Below are 21,292 nucleotides of genomic sequence, written 5' to 3'. Positions count from 1 at the left end.
AGAGCTGGATCTCCATCTCCCACCCGGTGTTTTGCCCTTCTCCTAATCACATGGGGAAGGGAATTCTGCACCGCCATCCTTCCTCTGCAGGGCATGGACGAAGGCTCCTCAGCCCAACAGGAGCAGCTAAAGTGACCAACCTGATCATGCTTCAGCTCAGCATCACAGAGGCGTCTAAACCAGGCAGGGCTTCACCCGCTAGGAATGGCGTTTTGGCATCCACCATGTGCTGAGGCCAAACTCCAAGTGCCCCAGGTCAGCTCTGCCCTGGATGGACACTGGCCTTGAAGAAGGTGATGGAAATGAGCACATCCAACAGGGGTGCTCTGCTGATGGTCCTGCCCCACACCTTGCACCAAGCACACTGGTGCCACCCAGCTGTAGATGCATGGGAGGATCTCCTGACTTCCCTGGGTAGCCGATTTGGGGAAAGGTCCCCAGTTTTTGCAAATGGGAAGCTGAAGATTAGAGAGCAGAGGTGGAACCAGGGAGAGGTCCCAGGAGTCCCACTGTCCCATGTTTCCGCACCAGCCCTTCCCCACCACCAGCACTGAGTACAACAGCAGGGTGACCAGCCACCTGAAAGCACCACCCCAGAGCAAAGGATTAAATTTATGGGGACCCACCTCATCCTGCCTCTCCCAGAAATTCACCACGGGGCGAGCATCCTATTCCTTAGGGCTGCATCACCAAACACTGAGGGAGGTGACACCACCAAGCCAGCCCGTCCCCGCTCCCCAGCCACCCCAACTCTCCCAAGCAGAGACAAGTGAAGCGGAGAGGACAGGCAGGAGAGCTGGACTGGGAAGGCAAAGCCATGGGCTACAAGAACGTCACATCATCCTGAGACTGGAGCCAGCGCCAGTGGGCATCGTACTCCAGGTGCAGTTTGCTGTTGAGTTTGCAGTTCTCCAAGTCAGCCTCAGCTTTCCGAGCCTTCCCACCCGCGTTCCCCTTCCCCAGCCTCTCCCCGGCCCCTGATGGCAATTTGGTGTCTCTGCCTGGTTCCAGAGAAGGCGGCTGCTGGCCCAAATAACCGTTGGCCACCTGGGGCTCCGTAGCAAACCGGTGATCCTGAGGCAGCCCGGGTGGGGAGAGGTCCACGTGGGGCCACTCGTGCTCCGCTTTGCCCTTCTCTTGCTTTGCAAGACCCCTCTCGGGATCAATCCTGACCCAATCCTGCTCCGCCCTGACCAGGACTCTGCCCGGCACGGGTGCAGCGGCGGTTTCAGTGGCGTTTTGGGAATACTCATCCATGTCATCAGCCAACGTGTCCAGGTAGCTCCCGACAGAGATGCTGTCCAGCCTGTCGTTGGGGTCCTGCAGGCTGTCCCAGCTGCCCCGCCGCGAGGCCGCCTGGCTCTCCACCAGGCTGTACTGGCTGCTGGCCAGGCTGCTGCAGCGGCTGGTCAACGTGCTCCTCTCCTCCAGCAGCCACTTCACCGCCTCGATGCCCTCGTTCACCACCACCAGCTGCTGCAGGATCTTCACGTCGACCGCTCGCAGATAAGCCTGGCAGGGAGACAGAGAGTGCAAGGGTGTTTGCGGGGGACCGAGGCAACCCTGGTGGCCAAGACACCCCAAGTCCCAGCACCCCTTGGCAGAGTATCATCACGGTGGCTTGATGAACAGCACAGCATGAGAGAACAACCTGCAGGGAAACATCCCAGGGGACCCTGTCCAAAACCTGGGGACACGAACATCAGGGACCTACAACATATGGCACCCACAGGGCACCCAACCCCTCAAGAAAATAAATATAGGGCACTTACGTCACTGTCTCCTATGGGGACAGGGGTAAGCAAGGAACTAGAGGCACTGAGGGCATGTCTGAGCCCAGAGCATCCCCCAAGCCCTGGGAGACAGCTGGCAGGGCAGGAGGGACCAGGCAGGAATGTGCCTGGACATGGCTCAGATCCGGCTGGACCACAAGCACCTCCCTGGGCTGTTTTGGCTGGGTCCCTTCATGCATTTACTTCCCCCCTTCTCGGGTCTGATCCAAGCCTGGTGACAGCACGATGTGGCAGGATTTGGAACCTGAGAAACAAATCACTCCCAAAACAGGGGAGGATGGTATGAGGGACAGGCCTTGCTGATCGTGCCACTCGCCTCACCGACTCCTGCCTCTCCGGGCTGGGGGAAGCTCTTTGCAAAACTTCAGTTGCTGCAGAAACATCTGTTTTCCTAACGGAAAGCCCCGCGTGCCAAGACATTCCTGTCTGTGTGATACTGGCCGCCAAAAGCCACTGGATTTCCCCTGCACAAGACACAAATATTTTGCCAGGAAAGGGAATAAGGCAGCGGCGACGGGAGAGGGAAAGAAACCGATTGGGGGACAGGGACAGGCAGCCAGGGAGCTGTGGATGCACAAGAGCTCCTTCACAAACACACCCCATCCCCATCAAGTGGAAATCCACAGTGTCCCCCAGGATAATTTCTAAGCCCAGATCCCAGTCCCCAGCATCCGCTGCCCTCAGAGTCACCGATCCACCCGCCCACGGGTGACCCGCTGGTCTCCTGAGACCCCTGTCTCCAGTCCCACAGTGAGTGCAGCAGCAAAAGCATCCCAAGAAGAAGCCTGGGAAAACTCCAGCCAGCATTCTGGTACGTGACACCTCTCAGTTCAGAGGACACACAAAAAAAAAGGAGCGGAGATTATAGAGACCCGATACCAACACCCATCCCCTCCTCACGCTCCTCAAGTTGGATTTAAATAGAAAATAGCAGTGATGTGCCCGGATTGGGGCAGGAGCCAGCTTTGAAGTGCAGAAACTTCCTTTCCAAGCAAGTTATTTTGAAAACTGCCTACAATGGACTTTTCTGCATGTGCCGCTAAAGCATCTGGTCTTGGCAGGGAGAAGACGTGGAAGGAGGAAGCCTGGGAACTCCTGATGGGGGGTTCCCTGTTTTTCTCTGCCACACAAAACTATGGCTGTCAGAGATGCCAGGGGAGCCACCTCGAGAGCAGAGGGTGGGGAAACACTGCCCACTTTACATATAATTTGCTGGAAAGATTTCGCCATTGATTTTCTGCTAATTCAGGCTGGTTTGACCTCTCCCATTGCACTCCAAGATACTCCCTCTCCACCAAGGTGAGTTCAGCATGAGAGGAGACCAAAGTCCAGCCACTCTCCATATTCCTCCAGATGCAGTGATGGGTCCACTGCACCGATTCCGCACCCACCCTAAACCTGCCTGGTGCTTCCCACATGGTGCCCACCAGCACCTGGACCCAAGGGGGCAGCAGCATCCAGAGGGGACAAAGGCAATCATGGTCCCGAGTGCATGGCAGGGGGCAGAGGAGACCTGCCCAAACCCCCACTCTGGGATGTGACACCCCACACTGTGCCTCAGTTTCCCCATGTGCACCCCACAATGCCATCCTCCCCCACATCCAGAAATGCTCTGCCTGCCCCCTTTCAAGTGAGATCCCATGGGCCAGTGGAGCTGGGGGGACCAGCTCTAGGGGCAGGCAGAGCGGGGAGAGCATCCTCCCAGGGGGACACAGTCCTGCTCCCCTCCTCAGTGCATGAGAAACCCACAGGCACCGTCTCCCTTCCAGACATCTAGTCCTGGGATAAAACATCCTCCTTGGAGCAGGTGAGATGGGAATTTGGCATCTCCTCCCACTGCCCAGTCCTAGGCCATCCTTTCCTCTGAGCACTGGGTTTGCTGGTCTCTGCTGGGACGGGGGAGGAAATTTCAGTTCCTGTTCATGGGGATGGGGATATGGGGGGAGCCCCATGCTGGGTTTTGGGCACCTGGGTGCCATTCCCAAGCTGCTGACCTGAGTGCGAGGTGTCCCCACTTCTTCACCGGCCAGCGAGGAGAGCCGAGGCATATCAAGGAAAAGCTTTTCTGAGTCAAGGTTAACAAGGCATGGCCAAAACCGGGCCTTGCAGACCGTGATCTGCCCCTTCCTGCGCCTGAGCAGGGCAAACACCACCGCTGCTTCCTCCTCCTCTGAGCAACCCAGGGCCCGCAGACCTTTCTCCTCTGGTCAGAGTGCAGCCTGGCAGCCGCTGCGGAGGGAGGATGGAAGCAGAGGGAGGATGGAAGCTTTGACACCGATGGGGAATATCAATTTGGCCAAAGCACTGGCTGGGTGGGTCCCCAGTCCTCCCCGAGTGACAGGCGGGGATGTCGGCATATCTATCCTGTTTCCCTATGGAAACGCTGCTCATTCCTGCCCGCTGGGTATATTCGTGCGTGGGAGAGTCCCTTCCCCCAGCAGCACTCGAACTCATTGCCCAATCTCGCCACGTTTCGCGGAGGCGCAGGCATCACTGGTATTCGCACAAAAGCAGGGAGGCGAGAAAGCTGCCACCAGCACTCCCACGGAAACGCGGCCACCGAGCCTGACCCGTTACGAGCCACCGGAGAACCCCAGCAGGAAGCAAACCCCGGGAAAGCTCCCGGCGATGCCTGTTCCTTGTCACCCAGGTGTGACACGGGTCGGAGGGAGGACCCACCACCATGCCCTTGGCAAGGTCCCTGTCCTAAAACCTGACCTCCGGGACACCCCGGTCTCCCCAGGAGCCAGCACCACGGGGGTGCGTGGAGTGAGGGGGGGCGGACAGAGGTGGGCGGACGGGTCCGTGGGGAGGGGGATGCTGCTTGGGACAGGGCCACAGAAAGGCCGGGGGCTGGGGGTACGAGCTGCAGGCTGTTAAGCCGTACAGGAGGGAGGTCCCCAAAACGCAGGCAGAGCACAGGGCACTGCTAGGGGGCTGTTAACCGGAGGTGTAGTTATCCCGAAGGAGGGCGGGAAGTTACCCGGGAGGGGCAGGCAGTTACCGGGGGGACAGGCAGTACCCCCCGTGCCGCGGGACTCACCAGATCGACGCGGAGCGCCCGGAGGCTGTCGGCGAGCGGCGGGCGGGCGCCGCGGGCCGGCGGCGCCAGCGGGTCCGGCGGCGCCGGCGGTACGGGGACGGTCTCGGCCCGCAGCCCCCGCAGCAGCCCGGCGGGCGGCCGCCGTCCCACCTTGCTGGCCAGCTCCCGCAGGTCGGCGGGCAGCGCCTCCCCGCCGCCCTCCATGCGGGTGGGGCGGCGGCGGCGCCGCGCGGGGCGGTGGCTGCGCTGTCACCCCGGCCCGAGCCTCGGCCCCGCCCCCGAGCCCCGGCCCCGCCCCGCCGGCCCCGCCCCCGCCCCGCCCCCCGCCTCCACCTGCCGGTGCCGCGAGCGGCCGCGCACCAGCGAGCTCCGCCGGGAAGCGCAGAGCGGCGCTCAGGGGGCGGAGCCGGCGCCGGTCCCGCCCCCGCGGCGTCTCTGCGGCGCCGGAAGCGGCGCGGCCCCGCTGGCGGCTCGTGGGGCGGCGGCAGCGCCGGGTCCTGCCCGGCCCAGCCCGGCCCAGCCTCCCCCGGCCCGGCCTCCCCCGCGGACTGTGAGTAGCGCGGCCGGCACTCCCCCTCCGGGCTGCACCGCCCGGCTCCCGGGCTCTCCGCCGTCCCGAAGCGCCTGCGCCCTCTCGCCACCCCCGCTCCCCGCCGCTGCTCCGGCAGGGCCGCCGCTCCTCGCCACCTCCGTGTCTGCGCTCCCGGCGCTCTTCTCCCCCCGCTCGGAGCGCCTGAGTCTCCTTCGCGACCCCTCTCTGCTGCCCTGGGCCCCCCACCCCGCCAAGTGCTTGGGTCCCTCTGCGGTGGCCCCGCTCCGGCATCACCTGCTGCCCTTCCACCGGGAGCTCGGGGTCTCCAAGGCCTCCTTCCCCCACCCCAGAACCGGTGCTCCCCACCCCGCCTGGCCCTGCTGGGGCGGCCCGTGCTCCAGCCAGGCCCTGGCTCTGCCATGGGCACACCTGGGGGTCTCACCTGTGGCAGCCCCTCTGCCCTGGGCGCCCTCTCCGGCAGGGCTGTGGCCCAGCTCTGAGCAAGCTGCAGCCCTGTGAGCAGGGACAGTGCTGCCACCGGTGGGGATGGGGACCCACAGGCTGACACGCCATGTGTTGGTGCCTCCATATCACCTGCCGGTCCAAGGCCCGTGGCCAGCCTGTGCCTCTTGGCTGCTGCTCTTTCCCAGAGTGTGGCAGTGGGGGCATGCTGCTGCATCAGCCTCACCAAGGGGTTGGCCAGGAATCACAGAATGGCCTGAGTTGCAAGGGACCCACAAGGATCATCGAGTCCAACTCCTGTCCCTGCATATGACAACCCCATAGTTCACACCATGTGTCTGAGGGTGTTGTGCAGTTTCTTCTTGAAAACTGCCAGGCTTGGGGCCGTGACACCTCCCTGAGGAGCAGAGCTCCTCACTGGCCCCTGGGTGTCAGAGCTTCCCATCACTCAGCTTACAGTCCTCCAGCAAAGCCTGGCCTTGTGGGTTGATCCCTGTGGGGTGGGAGGGTGCTGGCAGGTGAGAAGGTTCAGTGGGGGTTCTGTTTATGGTACATGAGAGCCATTCATGGCTGTTGATTGTGCCAGGCCCTGTCTTTGCCGGGGGATTTGAAGGTGCTTGCTGCCCTCACCCTGAACCCTTCCCGGCAGGGAGCCCCAATGGACACAAGAGCGGAGCAGAGAACGTCCTGACCCCCGCCCCACGTGGCTGCCCCAGTGCCGGCCCCTGTGACTATGGACGAGTGGAAACCCAACCCTGCCCTTAAGCCCCACAAGAAGCGGAGCTGGTATCTCGCCTGGAAGTACAAGCTAATGAACCAGCGCGCGCTGCGGAAGCTCTGCCAGGTGAGTCACCCACAGGCCTGCGATGGATTAGGGCAGATAATCTATAGGGTTTACGAGCTTATGGAGCAGCTGTGTGGGTGGAGGTGGGTCTGCTGGGTGACTTAATGTGCTGGGAAAGCATAGCTTGTCCCCCAAAAAGTTACCTCCAGTGGGTTTGTGCTCATGCACAAAAGGATCTGCCGTGTCTAACAGCTTCTTCCAGTGGACCTGTTAGATGACTATGGCAGGAGATACAGTTATCCACGTGTCCTTGGGAGGCTTTCAGCTGGAAACCTGACCAGTTCCTCCCTTCCTGGTTCTGGTCCCATGTTGAGTGCAGCAGGGTTCTGCCTGCAGAGTGAAACCATCCTTACCCCACTTGGTTTGCAAACCAAGCCTGCTATAAGACACAACAGGTGGACAGAGAAAAGAGGGCTGAGTAATGAGATCTCCGGCCCCAGAGGCAGCTGGTGTCTGGGAACAGGCCTGTTTGCCTGTGCTGTAAAACGGCTAATCCTCAGCGGAGCCGGAATCCTGGGGAGTGTCTGGGGGTGTAAGGACAGGGAGGGTTTGGCCCCATGGCAGTGAGCTGCAGAAAAGGGGCCATTCCTGAGATGAGCAGAGCTTGTGAAATCTGGCAGTTGGTTGCTGGGGGAGGGAGCAAGGGGGGGTTTCACATGTGCCTTGGAGGACAAAGGCTCGTGAGGGTTCCCTGCAGAAGGAGACTGCTTGGTCCTGCATATCCTGGGGTGCTCAGGGCTTGGAAATGGGCCTGATGTTCAGGCAGGCATTGCTCATTGTGCTGGGTCAACGGGCTGTCTGCTGTCATCTCTCTTCATGGCACTGCCGTGGTTTGAAACACAGATGAAAAATGAGCTTAAAATATGTAAACCAGAGCTGGAAGTATGGAGTAGCCAGGTGTCCAGCAGCTGGGCCTCTATCAGCAGCCTTGAATGAGCCAGCTTTGCTAGACCCAGCTGCTGGTCTTGCTTAGTGTTGACTTGTTTGCTCTGGTCACTGAGGCTGCTCGCTCACGTCTCCAGTATTGACTAGGCTGGAGGGTCTGGGCAGATTGGTGAGGTGACCTTGCTGCTGGCCACCAAGTATAACTTGCTCCTCAACACAAGCACAAGTCTCTGTTCTTGCCTAATTAAAAGCTTTCTGTGCCCAGATCCGAAAGGTGCTCCTACTCCTGAGTTAACAGCAAATCAATGAGCCAAAACACCATAGTGACATATATATCATGATGTTGTCTTATTGCTGGTTTTCTGTCTTCATCTTCCTCAGTTCCTTCCTGAACCCATTTGGCTGCTTGGCAGCTTTGGGGTGGTAGCTGGCCAGGTGGAGGGCAAGAGAAAAATAAGATGCGTTTTAGTAAATAGAAATGCTTGTAGAAATATTGTAGTCTTTTCTTGCTCCCCTTGGTCTGGGAGCCACAGGGCCATGAGGAATGGTGATGCTTGCACTGGGGGTTCCCACAGACTGCTTCATGGCCCCTTGACCTTCTCATAGAGTTCCTGAAGTCAGACCTTAGCCTCTTGCCTTTGCCTTGCTGTAGTCACACAGCATCTTCTCTCCGCCTGAATACCCTGGATACATCCTCTGGGTGCAGAGGGAGGGACAAGAGTAGTGGTGCTGCAGGAGGAACAGAGATTAAGTTTACCATGGGAGCTGTAACTATGAATTACCAAACTCTTTGCATGCAGAGACCCTCAATCTTGACACAGTATTTTAGCAGGAATCTGCTCACCGATCTGGACACATTGGAAGTGGGTTAATTCTCATCTATCAAGAGTTCATTGCTCTCCAGCTAATGAAAGCATTTCATCCTAAAACTCGATCACCTGTATTTCTTTCTCTTTGCCTTTTCCCAGAAGAAAACAGGAGAAATGTCAGATGATTATGATCCCTTGCAAGATCTCCTTGGGGTTCCCTGCAGCCTCTGCCGAGGAGGTTGCCTGATATTTGATTTGTTACTTACAAGTTGGTAACACAAAGCATCCTGCTTTGCAGACGGGTGCTGTCCTCTTCCTGCTTGTGACTGTAATTGTGAACATCAAGCTGATCTTGGACACCAGGAGAGCTGCTTATGAGGAGGAAGAGGAGTCTGCACAGGACTATGGTGAGGGGCAGCATCTTGCTTTTTTTTGAAAGCAAAGAAAGGGGAGAGAGAGAGAGAGAGAGGAGTAATGTCTTTAAGTCATAGCAAACTTGTGACCAGCTACAGCATGAAACACAGGTCTGTGCATGTGGGTTTGACAAAAATTAATAGAAAAGGCTATTCCCATTCCTGGTCTGTCTGCTCAAAGCTTTAGCACATTTGGCTGTGTGGGCTGGGACCAGACCTGTTGGCATTTTGGATTTCCCTTACCTGCTGCACCCCACCAATTCTGACCCATGGCTTGCTGGGCTGGGATACCTGGTGGGCCTGACTTCCTGGAGGCTTGGGTGGGATAGGGCCAAGCAGGGACAAGCCAGAGGCACCTTGGCTGGTTAAGACTGGGCATTTCTCCTCCATAGATGACGAGGTGCTGAATGTGGAGGTCCCCAGGCACCCTATCAGCAACAAGAAGGTCTTGGATGTTGAGGTATACTCCAGCCGGTCGAAGGTGTACGTGGCTGTGGACGGGACAACAGTAAGTGGTGGGTGCTGGATGTCCCTGTGAGCAGAGGATGGGGGGAGCTGACTGGGTGAAGCCTCAAGCAGCGGGTGGTGAGAGTGCTTTGGTGACTAGCAAGAAGGTCGGGAGTGTGTCCCCCTCCTGCCAACAGGACTGTAGACGTGTTGTCCCACCTTGTCTTCTGCTCTGGCATCCATCACTGCCATGAGCAAAGATGCAGTATCACAGGAAAGAGACTTGCCCCTTGTTTGGGGTCACTGCTGTGCTGAATGGGCAGTGAATAAGAGATACTGGCATATGGTTCTCATTGCTTCTCCGCTTGCAGGTCCTGGAAGATGAGGCTCGGGAGCAGGGAAGAGGGATCCACGTCATCGTCTTAAACCAGGCTACGGTAAAGCATCCCCACGTGTCGGCATTTGTCTTTCTTCATCGGAAATGTTTGTCTTTGCTCTATAATTGTTGGGCACATGAGACAAAGGGCAGCCAGGAGGGACGTCCCTGAACACTTTTTTGCCTGTAGCTTCCAGAGCATGAGTTGGTCACCTGGAGGGTCCCTGCAGGGTTGCTCTTGTGCGTGCCTGGCTGTTCTTGGGGAGCCAGCAGGAGAGCAGCTGTGAGGTTGAGTGATGCTGTCCCATGGACCTCAGTGCACTTCATGTTGTGCGTGAAAGCCCAAGGACTGAATTTGCCTGGGGACTAACTCCCTGGCATACCCGAAAAGTAACTCATCCTGTTATTCAGGGACTGAGGCTTCCAGGACAGATTTCCATAATTCCATGTGTCCTGGCCATGTAGCATTTAAGTTGCATCTGACGTTTGAATACCAACAGGGTCATGTGATGGCCAAGAGGGTCTTTGACACCTATTCTCCCCATGAAGATGAAGCCATGGTACTTTTCCTCAACATGGTTGCCCGGGGCCGGATCCTGATCTTCACCATTAAGGTATGTGACCTTAGCGTCAAAAGAAACAGTCACCTTGAGTCACGATGCCGTACAGCTCAGCTGAGCAGTGGCCTGCTGAACATCATCTGAGAGTCCCAGAGCTAGATGTCACATCCCCACTGGGCTGTGCCTCCCTGGCAGGATCACCTCCCTTGTCTTCTCACTCCCTCTTTTTACTACAGATGCTTCTGTGTGCCTGGTGAGGCAGGACAACAAAAACCAGATGTGTCAATGTCTGCAGCAATAAGCAAGAGGTTAGGTGGAGAATGGACTGGAGAAAAAATATGAACATGGTGGGACCCTTCTGGGTCTGAGTTCCAGCCTGTTGGATGGGAAAGGACTGTGGACTGTGCTGGCCCTGGGCTGCTGTGTGAGCAGCACTGTGCTGCTTCAGGGTTTCAGGTTTAGCTGCGTTAAGTGTTGCTAAACACATGGCCCCACTCAGGAGCAATTTGGTCTTAAGGAAACAGGAGTCCCACTCCTCTGACCTCCCCGTGGGTCATGGTGAAGCCACCAGCAGGTTTAGTGTCACAGAGACTGTAGGAACATACTCTTGAAGATATCTGGCTCAGGTGGTTCAGGGGTAGGAGTGGGCCCTGTACCTTTGGTATTGACAAGAGGCTTGCCTTGTCTGCACTAGGAGACAGACCTCAGCTCCAAGGTTGTGTTTTGTTCCAGGACGAAGGCTCCTTTCACCTCAAAGACACAGCCAAGAATGTCCTGAAAAGCCTGGGGAGCCAAGTTGCACCATTCCTGAGCTGGAGAGACATGTGGACATTTGTGGGGAAGAAGGGAGGTGAGTCTTGCACAAGCTGGGAGAGGGTTCATGGCCTCTTTTTCGGGGAGAAACTAGGTGAACACAAACCCAGCCCATCCCCAACATGCTGCGTGAGTAGAGAACAACTTGCAGAGAGCAGGCAACTCTGTTCCTGGCTGTGAGGGAGGGGATGGGGGCAGAGCCTGTCCCCTCAGCAGCTCACCATAGGCCAAGGGAAGAAGGGGCCAATCTGCCACCCTGAGTTACGTGCCCACATCATGTCCTGACACAGCGGTGATGGGCCCTTCCAGACAGTCCTGACCCTGTGTCCCTGCTCCAGGGGAAGTGTACGGGGAGAAGCACGCCAAGTCACCCGCCCTCTCGACATGGGGCGACCCTGTCCTGCTGAAGACAGAAGTTCATCTGACATCTGTGGAAGGTAGGAACTGAGATCTGCTATGCAGTGCTAGGTATCTGTGGGACAGGTCTCCCTGCTGCTCTTGGTGGTTTTGAACCAAAGCTGTGGGTCTGTTAGCAACATCCCAGGATGGATTTAAGGCTGTTTGGAATGGGGATGGTAACTTTTAAAATGGGGCCAGATTCCCTTCTTCCATGGCAATTCCAGGCATGGTGTTAGGGAAAGGTGGGGACAGGGGAATGGGGACATGGTCTGGCCATTTATCACCTCTCCAAACCAAGCCTGGCTCAGTCTTTTCTGCTAGCCTTGAGCATGGCCCATTGCTGCTCAGATAGGCCGTGCAGTGGGGATTGTTTCTGAATGGCTCCTGTGGTTATATCCTGCACCCAGAAGTGTTGCTTGTTTGTGGCAGTAAGGACTAGGCTGGCAATGGCTGAGCCCAGGGAGAGCTGTCTGTGTGGCAGCGCAGCCTGGAGCACACAAGGTGAGGCCATGGGGATGAGCAGTTTTTTCTCTCCTTGGTGCCTCCAGATGCTGAGTGCCACTGGCCCGACACAGAGCTGAACCGCCGACGGAAGAGGTTCTGCAGCAAAGTAGAAGGTTACGGCAGCGTCTGCAGCTGCAAAGACCCCACACCTATCGAGTTCAACCCCGATCCTGTGAGTGCAGGGGCACAGTATTGAGAAGGCTCCAGGAGGGAGGGCTGGGTTGGACCAGGTGTGTTTGTAGATTGTCCTTAAGCACCAGCTGAGTGATGAAAACTGCCCCTGGGCAAGCTTTTAATGCCAGCAAAAGTAAGGTGAATACAGGTAGTCAGGTCATGCTGGAGAAGGGGAGTTCTCTTGCTCTACATCTGCCATGACCTGTGAGATGCCCATGGCCCTAGGGACCTCAGCGTGAGCAGCAGAGCCTATACATGAGGTAGATGAGGTTCCCTGGGACATGGTTTTGTGCCAGTGTTAAGGTTAATGGTTGGACTCAATGATCTTGAGGGTCTCTTCCAACCAAAATGGTTCTAAGAATCTGCATTTGGAGAAAGTCGCTGTGAGGGTGTTTGGGGTGTCCTTGGCACAGTGCTAAGGGGTTTGAACAAAAGGTGGGTGCATGCTGGGATTTGGGAGCTGGGTCTGAGACGTGGTGAAGCAGGGAAGCTGGTGGGGTCTCCAGCAGTGCTGCGTGGAGCTGGTTGGTGTGGTCCTGAGCCAAGGACTGTGCAGCTCCACTGTTTAACAGCAGATCTGATCCCTGCCCCTTGGGATCCTGCTCTCAGTGGCATGGCCTCCCACAGCACCACTCATACGTGGTTTTTTCTCTTCCAGCTCAAAGACAATAAAGTCTTTGATGTGCCTGTAGCTGTTATTGCAGGGAATCGCCCCAACTACCTGTACAGGTGAGCACTTCCAGGTGAAACAGCTTGGCTGCTCTGTGCCACAAGACCTGGCCCAAGCCCTCCCAGTCATCCTCCTGGTAGGATCCAGCCTCCTCCAGGGGTTGCAGGAGCAATGTGTGCACACCTGCTTGGACAGATCCCAGGCTCCTCAGCCATGGGAAAGGGAAGAGTCCCTTCCTGTGCACCCCTTCCCCCATCCCAAGGGATCTGTACCCTTCTGGCACTCCTGGGCCCACTGAGGCTGTGTGCTCAGGACCCTCCATCTCTCCACAGGATGCTGCGCTCCTTGCTGTCGGCGCAGGGTGTCAATCCACAGATGATCACTGTCTTCATCGATGGGTACTATGAGGTGAGGGCACTCCTGAAGGTCCTTGTAACCAGGTCCTTGTTCCCCCAGCCATGGCATGTGGTGCTGCCCCAGTCCTTGATGGGTGGCAGGCTATATGAGCCCCTTCACCCTTCCTCCTGCTGCTTCTCCCCACTCTTACACAAAGTCAATCAGCTTGGCCAAGCCATGGGTATGGATAAAGCTGCCTTGGCCTTTCCCAGAGCCCAGATTTTACATCCCCATGTCAGAAAAGGGCTGGTGCGCAGGAATTAGGTGGCCATGCTGGGCTCTCACCCCTTCCCTCTTTTGTCTGATGAGTGTCCTTTGAGCAGGGTCTGGGTGTGTCCAGCTTCCTCACATGAAGCATAATGAACCAATCCAGCTGTGCCCACCCAGCTCCACTCTCAGTAAAAGGTGAAGAGACCCAAAGCTACCTGTTTTCACAAGGCTCGTGAAAGGTGTGGCCAGGTAGAGGAGAGCTGGTCCTTTTGAGGGCAAAGACCTTCCTGTCAGCTCAACCTTATAAAGCCCTTAGAGGATCCCACTGCAGGCCTGGCTCTCTGGCAGTGGGATGTGCTTTGGGACAGGCCTTTGGCATCCTCATAGGTCTCAGGAGCTTTCTAACCCTCACCTCGGCAGCATCCCATGAGGTATTGTCTAGTTGCCTTTTCATGGAGACAGAAAAGGGAACAGGCTCATTCTCTTGCAGGCCTCTCCCACCACTGCCAGGTTGTGGGGCCGGGGGGGTTGGTGTGTTTATGCAGCCTCTTACTGCAGCACATCAGGGTGGTTAAAGATAGCAGCATCTGTTGCCGTGGCAACAGGAGCAGCATCCCTCAGCTATGAGGGGGCCTGAGCTGTCATGGTGGATGCCAAGGAAAGGGGGAACAGTAGGTGCAACAGGAGCTCCTTCTCTTATTTGTGGCTAGGAGGTGGGATGGACAGGAAGGCAACAGAGAAGGCCTTGGTGGGGCCTCCTTGGGGCAGAGGTTAGTCAGCCCACATCTGGGTTACTTCTGACCCCAGCATGGATGTGCTTGGTCAGAGAGGTCCCTTTCTTGGCAACTGTGAGAGAAAATAAAGTCAATTGTAGTCTCGATGTAAAGCAGCTGGTAGGTGTTCCTGGCTGTACCTGTTTTCTCTCTACACTGTCCAGGGAAGACTGGGGATTTGAGCTTCTTGGGTGTTCTTGGATACAACTTTGAGTCGGCAAACTAGCAGGGCTAACAGAAACTTACGGTGATGCTTAAGGGCTGAAGGGCTAAAAGGGTTTGGTGAATTCCTTGTTGTGGGGTCTTCAGCACAGCACCATGTGGAGCCTCACTTGTCCCCAGGTGAACAACCACACGTAAGAGATCCCACTGGTGTGTTCCTGCTGTCTCAGGGAGCTGCCATTGCTAGAGGATGAGGAGGATGTGTCCAGACGCACACGTTTGATGAGCTTTGTATCTTTCCGTTGCAGGAGCCGATGGATGTTGTGGAGCTGTTTGGCCTCTCAGGAATCCAGCACACTCCCATCAGCATTAAAAATGCCAGAGTTTCCCAGGTGAGAGACCTTTCCCAAATCCTGGGAGAGTTAATTCCTGGAACCTGGAATAGCAGTCAGTGGGGCGGGCTTAGCCCCACCGCTGTGCCAGGCTGCCCCTTCCTGTGGTCTGTGGGTTGATGCTAACACAGACAACAATCTGTCTTGTCCTGTAGCACTACAAAGCCAGTCTGACTGCAACCTTCAACCTGTTCCCGGTGAGTGAGGTCTCTGCATACACCCCATGGGCGCAGGACAGCACAGGGTTTCCCTGGGAGAGTGGTATCTGGGACCCCCAACTCACGGGAGCTGGAAATGGTCCTGTGGGGCAGCGAACAGCACAAATGGGAGACATTGCTTGGTGTCTCTGCTCTGTCCTGGTCCTGTCCTCCTGACATCTCTTCTTGTCTTACAGGATGCCAAATTTGCTGTGGTTTTGGAGGAAGACCTTGACATTTCTGTTGACTTCTTCAGGTAAAGCTGTGGGTCCCTGAGCTCCTGTTTGGGAGGAGCATTTCCTAGGAACTCTCTGGCTACTCATGAGAGACCAAATCCCTGCTGTGCTGTAGCTCACCTGTCTGAGGCTGAGCCATAACTGATCTCTGCCTGCCAAGAGATCAGGTCTTGAATCCACTGTCCTGGTGCTCAGCACAGGGTGCCTTCAGGGGCTGGGATTTCTTCCTGGTTTGCTTTTTGGGACTGCTGATCCGTTCTCTACACATGGTAAGCAAGAGGACGGGGACAGTGTCCAACAGGGCTCCTGTTTCTTCTTAAGGAGGAGAAACTATGGAACAAGAGACAATATTGTCCCCTCTCAGTTGTGGGATGCAGCTTAGCTGGTTTAGGTGTTCCTCTCCTGGTCTCATATCAACATGAGCCAACTCAACCAAGAGATGGGTTAAACAGTCCCAGTAGTTGGAGGTGGCTTGTCCCTTGCTGGAGAATTTGCCTTGGTTTGCCTGTGGGAAGGATGTTTGACCAGAGACTGGGCAACTCTTTCCTCAGCTTTCTGAGCCAGTCAATACACCTTCTGGAGGAGGACGAGAGCCTGTACTGCATCTCAGCTTGGAACGACCAGGTGGGTGAGGGGGGATGGCAGAGCAGGGACATCTCTGCGCTATGTTGTTCCCAAGTTAGGCTGGGGTCTGAGTTCTGTCTGTAGAGCGGGATGTTATCCCCATCATCATCCTAGGTGGGCCTGCCTCCCCAGCCTCGAACTGTTCAGAAGTGCCACTGCAAATCAGTGTCGTGTCCCTGCTGTGTCCTTCTCAGTGCCTGTCCCCTGCTCCCTCTGCTGGAGGTCTCCATAGAGCAGGGTGCCTCCTGTTTTGGTGGGCAGGGGTGCATTCAGGATGCTGAATGTTCCCCATAACACTGCAGGGCTATGAGCACACAGCTGAGGACCCCTCGCTCCTGTACCGTGTGGAGACCATGCCAGGCCTGGGCTGGGTGCTCCGGAAGAGCCTGTACAAGGATGAGCTGGAGCCAAAGTGGCCAACCCCTGAGAAGGTGAGTATGCTGGAGGGACCCTGTCTTCTGCACCCCTTTTCTCTGCCCATCACCAGTCCCTGATCATCCCTGTACCCTGTGGGTACAGCTCTTGGAGGGGTCCTGGCTCTCCCTGAGCTTCTGCTGAGAAGGAGGCCCAAGCAGAATGGATTTGGGACAGGCAGTAACTTGAGGACCATGTAACCAGCCCCAGGGCTGTCTGGAACAGCCCAGGCAGGCTGGGGCCGAAGGGACTGGAGCTGCTGTGGGCAGCCAGAAAGGTCCCTGGGCAGCCACTGCACCAAATCATGTCACCAAACTCGAGTGTGAGTTGCAGTTTCCCTTCCCCAGCTCTGGGACTGGGACATGTGGATGAGGATGCCCGAGCAGCGGAAGGGCCGGGAGTGCATCATCCCCGACATCTCACGCTCCTACCACTTTGGCATCGTGGGGCTCAACATGAACGGCTACTTCCACGTGAGTGACCTCCTGCAGCCCCCAGGCCCCTTCCTGGTGCTGAGCTCTGACTCCACCATCTTTTCAGGTAGTGGGGATGCTTGAGGTGACCTCCAAGTACTGCTGACTCCTGACTGAACCCTGTTTTCCTTCCCTCCTCTCTCTCTTCCTCCCAGGAAGCCTATTTCAAGAAGCACAAGTTCAACACAGTTCCCAATGTCCAGCTTAAAAACGTGGAGAGGTAAGTGCTGGTCAGAAGGAGATCTAGATGGAATGGTTGCTTGACCTGACCCTTGTCCCCTTGTGCTGGGGACATCTCCCTTCCTTCTGGAGCAACAGCCGTAACATCCAGCCCCAGCACACTGGCCTCCACTGGGAAATCCTTGCAGTGGTTTTTGTGAGGTTGGGTTCAGCTACCTTGTGCTCCTGATGGACATGTTGAGGGGTCATGGTTTTGTTGCCACATCCTCCAGGCTATGTGGCAGTCCCTACTCTCCATCCATCGTCTCCAAACTGCCTTTTGTATTACACTGGGGCAGTCTTAAGTTTGGATCATCTTGGAATGATCCCTGCTTATCAAACTATCTGGCTCTACCCTGATCTTCTCTGCTCTCTCTCCTCCTCCAACAGCTTGAGGAAGGATGCCTATGAGACTGAAATCCATCGGCTCCTGGGGTAAGTGCCTGTAGGAAGAGACCATGGGACACACTGGGTGAATCAGCCAGGACAGAACAAGGAGTGGAGGTGGCCTCAGCCACGGTTTGCCTGTCTGAAGTACATTGGGAACAGGCAGGAGGTGGTGGGGTCCCCTTTCACTGCATATTCTGTTTCAACAGTGAGGCTGAGGTCTTGGACCACAGCAAGAACCCCTGTGAGGACTCCTTTGTGCCCGACACGGAGGGCAAAGTCTACGTCATGTTCATCAGGATGGAGCAGGAAGCAGATTTCACCACCTGGACTCAGCTTGCCAAGGTGAGGCTCCTGATGTGGCCCATCCTCACCCCTGTACTGATCTTGGCATCACTGGGAAACATCTGGATGTTGTTCTTGGGTTTGTCTGTGGCCTTGAACACAGCTCAGCAAATGGGTTCTTGCTGTTCTTGGGTGGTATTTAAGCTTTTGGTGTTCACAGAAGGCACTAGGTCATCCAGGGAAGTTGTTCAGCTCAGTGAAGATAAGTCTTACGACCTCCCTCTGTGGGAGTCCAGGGTCTGAGTGTGTCTGGATGATTCTGTCACCTGGAGGTGATGGTCAAACCCCTGTCCTGAGGCAGGAATGGGAGTGGGTTCCCCCTCTTTTCTCACGGCTGGTGGCTGGTGGGTGCTGCCGTGTGCTTCCCTGATCAATGTGCTGTCACTTTTGCTGTACCTCAGTGTGGATGGGGTGATGGCTCTTCCCTTGCCAGGGAGCACCTGGCCCTGGGGTCTGTCCCAGGTTCTGATGCCTCTTCCTCCCTCCCCACCACCCTAGTGCCTCCACATCTGGGACCTGGACGTCCGTGGGAACCACAAGGGGCTGTGGCGGCTCTTCCGCAAAAAGAACCACTTCCTCGTGGTGGGGGTCCCTGCTTCCCCCTACTCGTGAGTATTGGGGGCACAGCAACCTGAGTAATACCTCCCCATCCTCATGGCGCTGTCCCTGCCCAGGGCACTGCACCACCCACTTCTGTCCCAGCTCAGTCCTGGGATTAGTCACCCCTCTTCTGAATCATGGTGGTGAGAGGGGGGACAGGATACATGTCCAGGGCTGGGGGATGTCCCAGTGGGAAGGAGATCATGCCAGGGAGACAGGCTGTGCTCTTGGGAGTTGGGATCCTGAGGGAGACCACCCTGTCCGCTCCCATCCAACCTCCTCACCTGCAGGTCCAAGAAGCCCTCATCGGTGACACCCATCTACATGGAGCCCCCTGCCAAGGAGGAGGGGGCAGCGGCAGTGCCAGCGGTTCCTGCAGCAGAGCAGACGTGAGGCTGGCAGCTGGGAAGCAAGGGGGGCCAGGGGAAGGCAGAGACCCCCGCGGTGCAGACAGAGTTGGCAGCAGCTCAGAGGCTGGTGACCCGACACGGACTCCCTTTTCAGGCTGCAAAATGAGATCTTGGGCTCCATCCAGCCCCCGCTGTGATGTCCCTGCCCCTCACACAGGACAGGGTCTGTCCCTGTAGATACGCCACACCCCCATCCCAGAAACTGTTTGGTTTTTTTTTTAACACAGACTTTACTAACGCTGCTCCTATTGCCCCTTGGCTGGGCAAGGCTGGAGGAAGGAGATGCTCAATTTGGGGGCTAGAGGGAGCCTCGAGCAACACCTCAGCTTCCCTTTTCAGCCCCTGAGTCCTGAGAAGGCAGCATGCCCATGTGCAAGTGCTGCAGCCTCCCAGCTGGTTGTTATTTATTAACTCTTGCCTGGCTGGGTCCATGCCCAGGGGTAAACGTGGTGTTGAAGAGGGGGATCTTCCAGCATCTCTTCTGTCTCCTGCGCAATGGATGCACCTTGAGGATTATGCGAGGTTGGGCATCTCCCTGCATGCTGGCTTCACTTCTTGGGCCATGGTGACTGGTGCAGTCCAGCTCATGGAAAGGGAATATGGAAGAAGAGGTGAACTTGGCTGTGGACGCGTAGGGGACACCCCAAACCTGGCCTGCGGGCAGTCACATGCCCCTTTCTTTACCCTGCAGTTCTGGGCGCTAGAGATAACTGCAGATGGAAGCGGACTTGGCTGCGTACTGCGGCTCAGACCATCCTCACCCACCTTCTCTGTGTGGAGTAGCCCTGCTTCCAAGTCATGGGAAAGGGGGTGAAAGTGCCTTGCGGAGTGCGAGGGGAGCAGCCAGCAGACACCCCCCGGCTGCAGGGGTAGGATGGACCCTGGGTCCTCTGGAGCAAGAGAAGCTGAGCTCTGGTGTGGTCCTTTCCTGTGGTACTGTACCCTGTATCTCTCTCCTCCCTGGCCAGGTACCCCCAGCTCTTCCTGAAGGCCCAGGGGCTTTCTTCTTAGAAATTCTCACTCTTCCTGTGGTACATTGCTAGCAGGGAAGCTGTGAGCTGATCCAGAAGGGGCAGCCTGGCTCTCCTGCTGTGATATGCCCCTCATGCAGATGGAGGGGTCCTTATCCCCCCTCCCATGCCTTAGGAAGGACCCCAGGGCCCCCTCCCAACCCCAGCCACTTGGTACTAATACCCCCCGCACTGGGGTCAGTCCTGAGCCCCTTGTTCAGTGCACGTCCCCGCCTTGTCCACGCAGCAGGAGATCTTTGCCAAGGTCCACCAGCATCAGGCATGGATGCTGCACTCTGGCTTGACCCTGAGAGCAGCTCAGCACTTTCCCTGTGGTTGCAGGGGCTCTTCCCCTTTATTTTCCCACTGTGAACTGAGCATTGGGGTCTACACTACACTAACTTATTTATTTATTGCTTGTGGGAAGGGGGGGATGGCAGGAAAGCAGCATGGAGGGCTGGCAGCCCTGAGCCTGCGTGGGGGCAGTTGTGAGAGGTTTGTCTCTTGTCCCTCTGGCTCTGTCTGTTCTTTTACTTCCTTGCCTGGGAAATCTGCTCCTCTCTGGCCAAAATGAGCCCTGTGGGCACACAGCTCAACTCTAGCATGACCCTGGGGACTCTGACCCTTGTAGTCCCTTCCATGCCTGTCCCAGCAGCAGGGATGGGACAGATGCAGGAGGGGAACAAGAGGGTGCAGGGTGGCATCCTTTAGGCTGGGGTACCAGCCCTGGGTTCATCCCTGCTGTCCTCTCCCACGCCCTGGGAGTGAAGCAGGTATTGGGAAAGAGATTTGGCTTCAACCCCGGGAAGGTTCCCTGCTGGGAAGAACCTCTAGTTCTCTATCATGATGCCCTTTCCTTGGCATCGTGGTTCCCAAGGCCCAGTTTTCCTTCTCCCTGAAACTCCTTTACCCTTCTTCCCTGATGGGGCTCAGCCCTGCCCTCCTCACAGCTCTTTTTGGGGTTGGGGAGGGTGGTCCTAAGGGTAGGGAATGGCTGAACATGAGGTCCCCTCTCCTTCCCGGCTCTGTGGTGTCCTGGGGCTGCATCTCCCCGCTCTTGATGACAGCAGGACTTGACCCACGGGCTGTGAGCCCCTCAGTTTTCCCCCCTCTCCAGCAATGGGCCCAGTGGGTGCTGTTCTCCGTCCCTCTCCGTTCCTCCAGCAAGGCTCCGGTGTGGCGGCCGTGGTAGCACCGGGTGCACAGGCATCCCCAGGGCTTGCTGCTTTTTCAATTGAATTATTTTTTCAAGAATAAACGTTGCAAAGCTGTTGAGCGTACTGTGTTTTCATGGCTGACCTTGTGCGCAGCCCAGGGCTGGGGTCCCCTGGTGTCATTTTGCCCTGCGCACCATAGGGCTGGCCATGGGCTAACGGTGGCCTGGGCTCCTGCCCTGTGGCTCCCATGCCAGCAGAGGTCCTCCAAGCCATGCGGTGCCAGAGCAGCTGTCACAGGTCTGTGAGCTGTTTCCTCCTCAAGCTTTATCCCCTTAATTTTCAGCAGCCAAAGGAAACTGTTGACAAGCTGCCTGGAGGGAGGACTCCTGCTTGGTGTAACCAGCCGCCATGCTTCCCACCGCCCCCTCTGGCTCCTGTCCCCTGAGGAACACAGACCCATGGCCCTCTGCCCCCCTCTTGGTGTCCCCTTGGGGGTTCACAGGGTGAAGCAGCTGCTTGTCCTAGGGTGGGGGGCAGTGAGCAGCCAGCCTCAGTGTTTGCAC

The 21,292-nt window shown here is 56.9% G+C and overlaps 2 protein-coding genes across 2 annotated transcripts; one reads left to right on the top strand and one right to left on the bottom strand.

The window, feature by feature from the left end:
* Nucleotides 1-822: 822 nt before the first annotated feature.
* On the bottom strand, nucleotides 823-5,102 carry LURAP1 (leucine rich adaptor protein 1; the record flags this gene model as incomplete). Its single annotated transcript, XM_080348550.1, has 2 exons — nucleotides 4,837-5,102; nucleotides 823-1,512 (listed from the first exon to the last, which is right to left on the bottom strand). Exons 1-2 carry the CDS (start codon nucleotides 5,038-5,040, stop codon nucleotides 823-825), a joined length of 894 nt encoding a protein of 297 aa, XP_080204676.1. The 5' UTR covers nucleotides 5,041-5,102.
* Nucleotides 5,103-5,282: 180 nt separating this feature from the next.
* On the top strand, nucleotides 5,283-20,756 carry POMGNT1 (protein O-linked mannose N-acetylglucosaminyltransferase 1 (beta 1,2-)). The gene is made up of 22 exons (XM_080349277.1): nucleotides 5,283-5,386; nucleotides 6,480-6,674; nucleotides 8,667-8,775; nucleotides 9,174-9,289; nucleotides 9,600-9,665; nucleotides 10,105-10,218; nucleotides 10,897-11,014; nucleotides 11,316-11,414; nucleotides 11,925-12,052; nucleotides 12,713-12,783; nucleotides 13,057-13,132; nucleotides 14,574-14,657; nucleotides 14,813-14,854; nucleotides 15,052-15,110; nucleotides 15,642-15,714; nucleotides 16,017-16,145; nucleotides 16,476-16,601; nucleotides 16,757-16,821; nucleotides 17,211-17,255; nucleotides 17,417-17,552; nucleotides 18,051-18,160; nucleotides 18,443-20,756. Exons 2-22 carry the CDS (start codon nucleotides 6,564-6,566, stop codon nucleotides 18,543-18,545), a joined length of 1,980 nt encoding a protein of 659 aa, XP_080205403.1. The 5' UTR covers nucleotides 5,283-5,386; nucleotides 6,480-6,563; the 3' UTR covers nucleotides 18,546-20,756.
* The last annotated feature ends 536 nt before the right edge of the window (nucleotides 20,757-21,292 follow it).

This window comes from Nesoenas mayeri (genome assembly GCF_963082525.1).
Source record: "Nesoenas mayeri genome assembly, chromosome: 8".
Taxonomy (NCBI): Eukaryota; Metazoa; Chordata; class Aves; order Columbiformes; family Columbidae; genus Nesoenas; species Nesoenas mayeri.
This window is presented reverse-complemented; position numbering and strand designations above follow the sequence as displayed.

Excerpts from the sequence above, each read along its gene's own strand:
- POMGNT1 (XM_080349277.1), top strand. The coding sequence starts at position 6,564 with ATGGACGAGTGGAAACCCAACCCTGCCCTTAAGCCCCACAAGAAGCGG. Across the intron at positions 6,675-8,666 it reads CGCTGCGGAAGCTCTGCCAG|ACGGGTGCTGTCCTCTTCCT; the intron begins GTGAGTCACCCA and ends CCTGCTTTGCAG. Across the intron at positions 11,015-11,315 it reads ATTTGTGGGGAAGAAGGGAG|GGGAAGTGTACGGGGAGAAG; the intron begins GTGAGTCTTGCA and ends TCCCTGCTCCAG.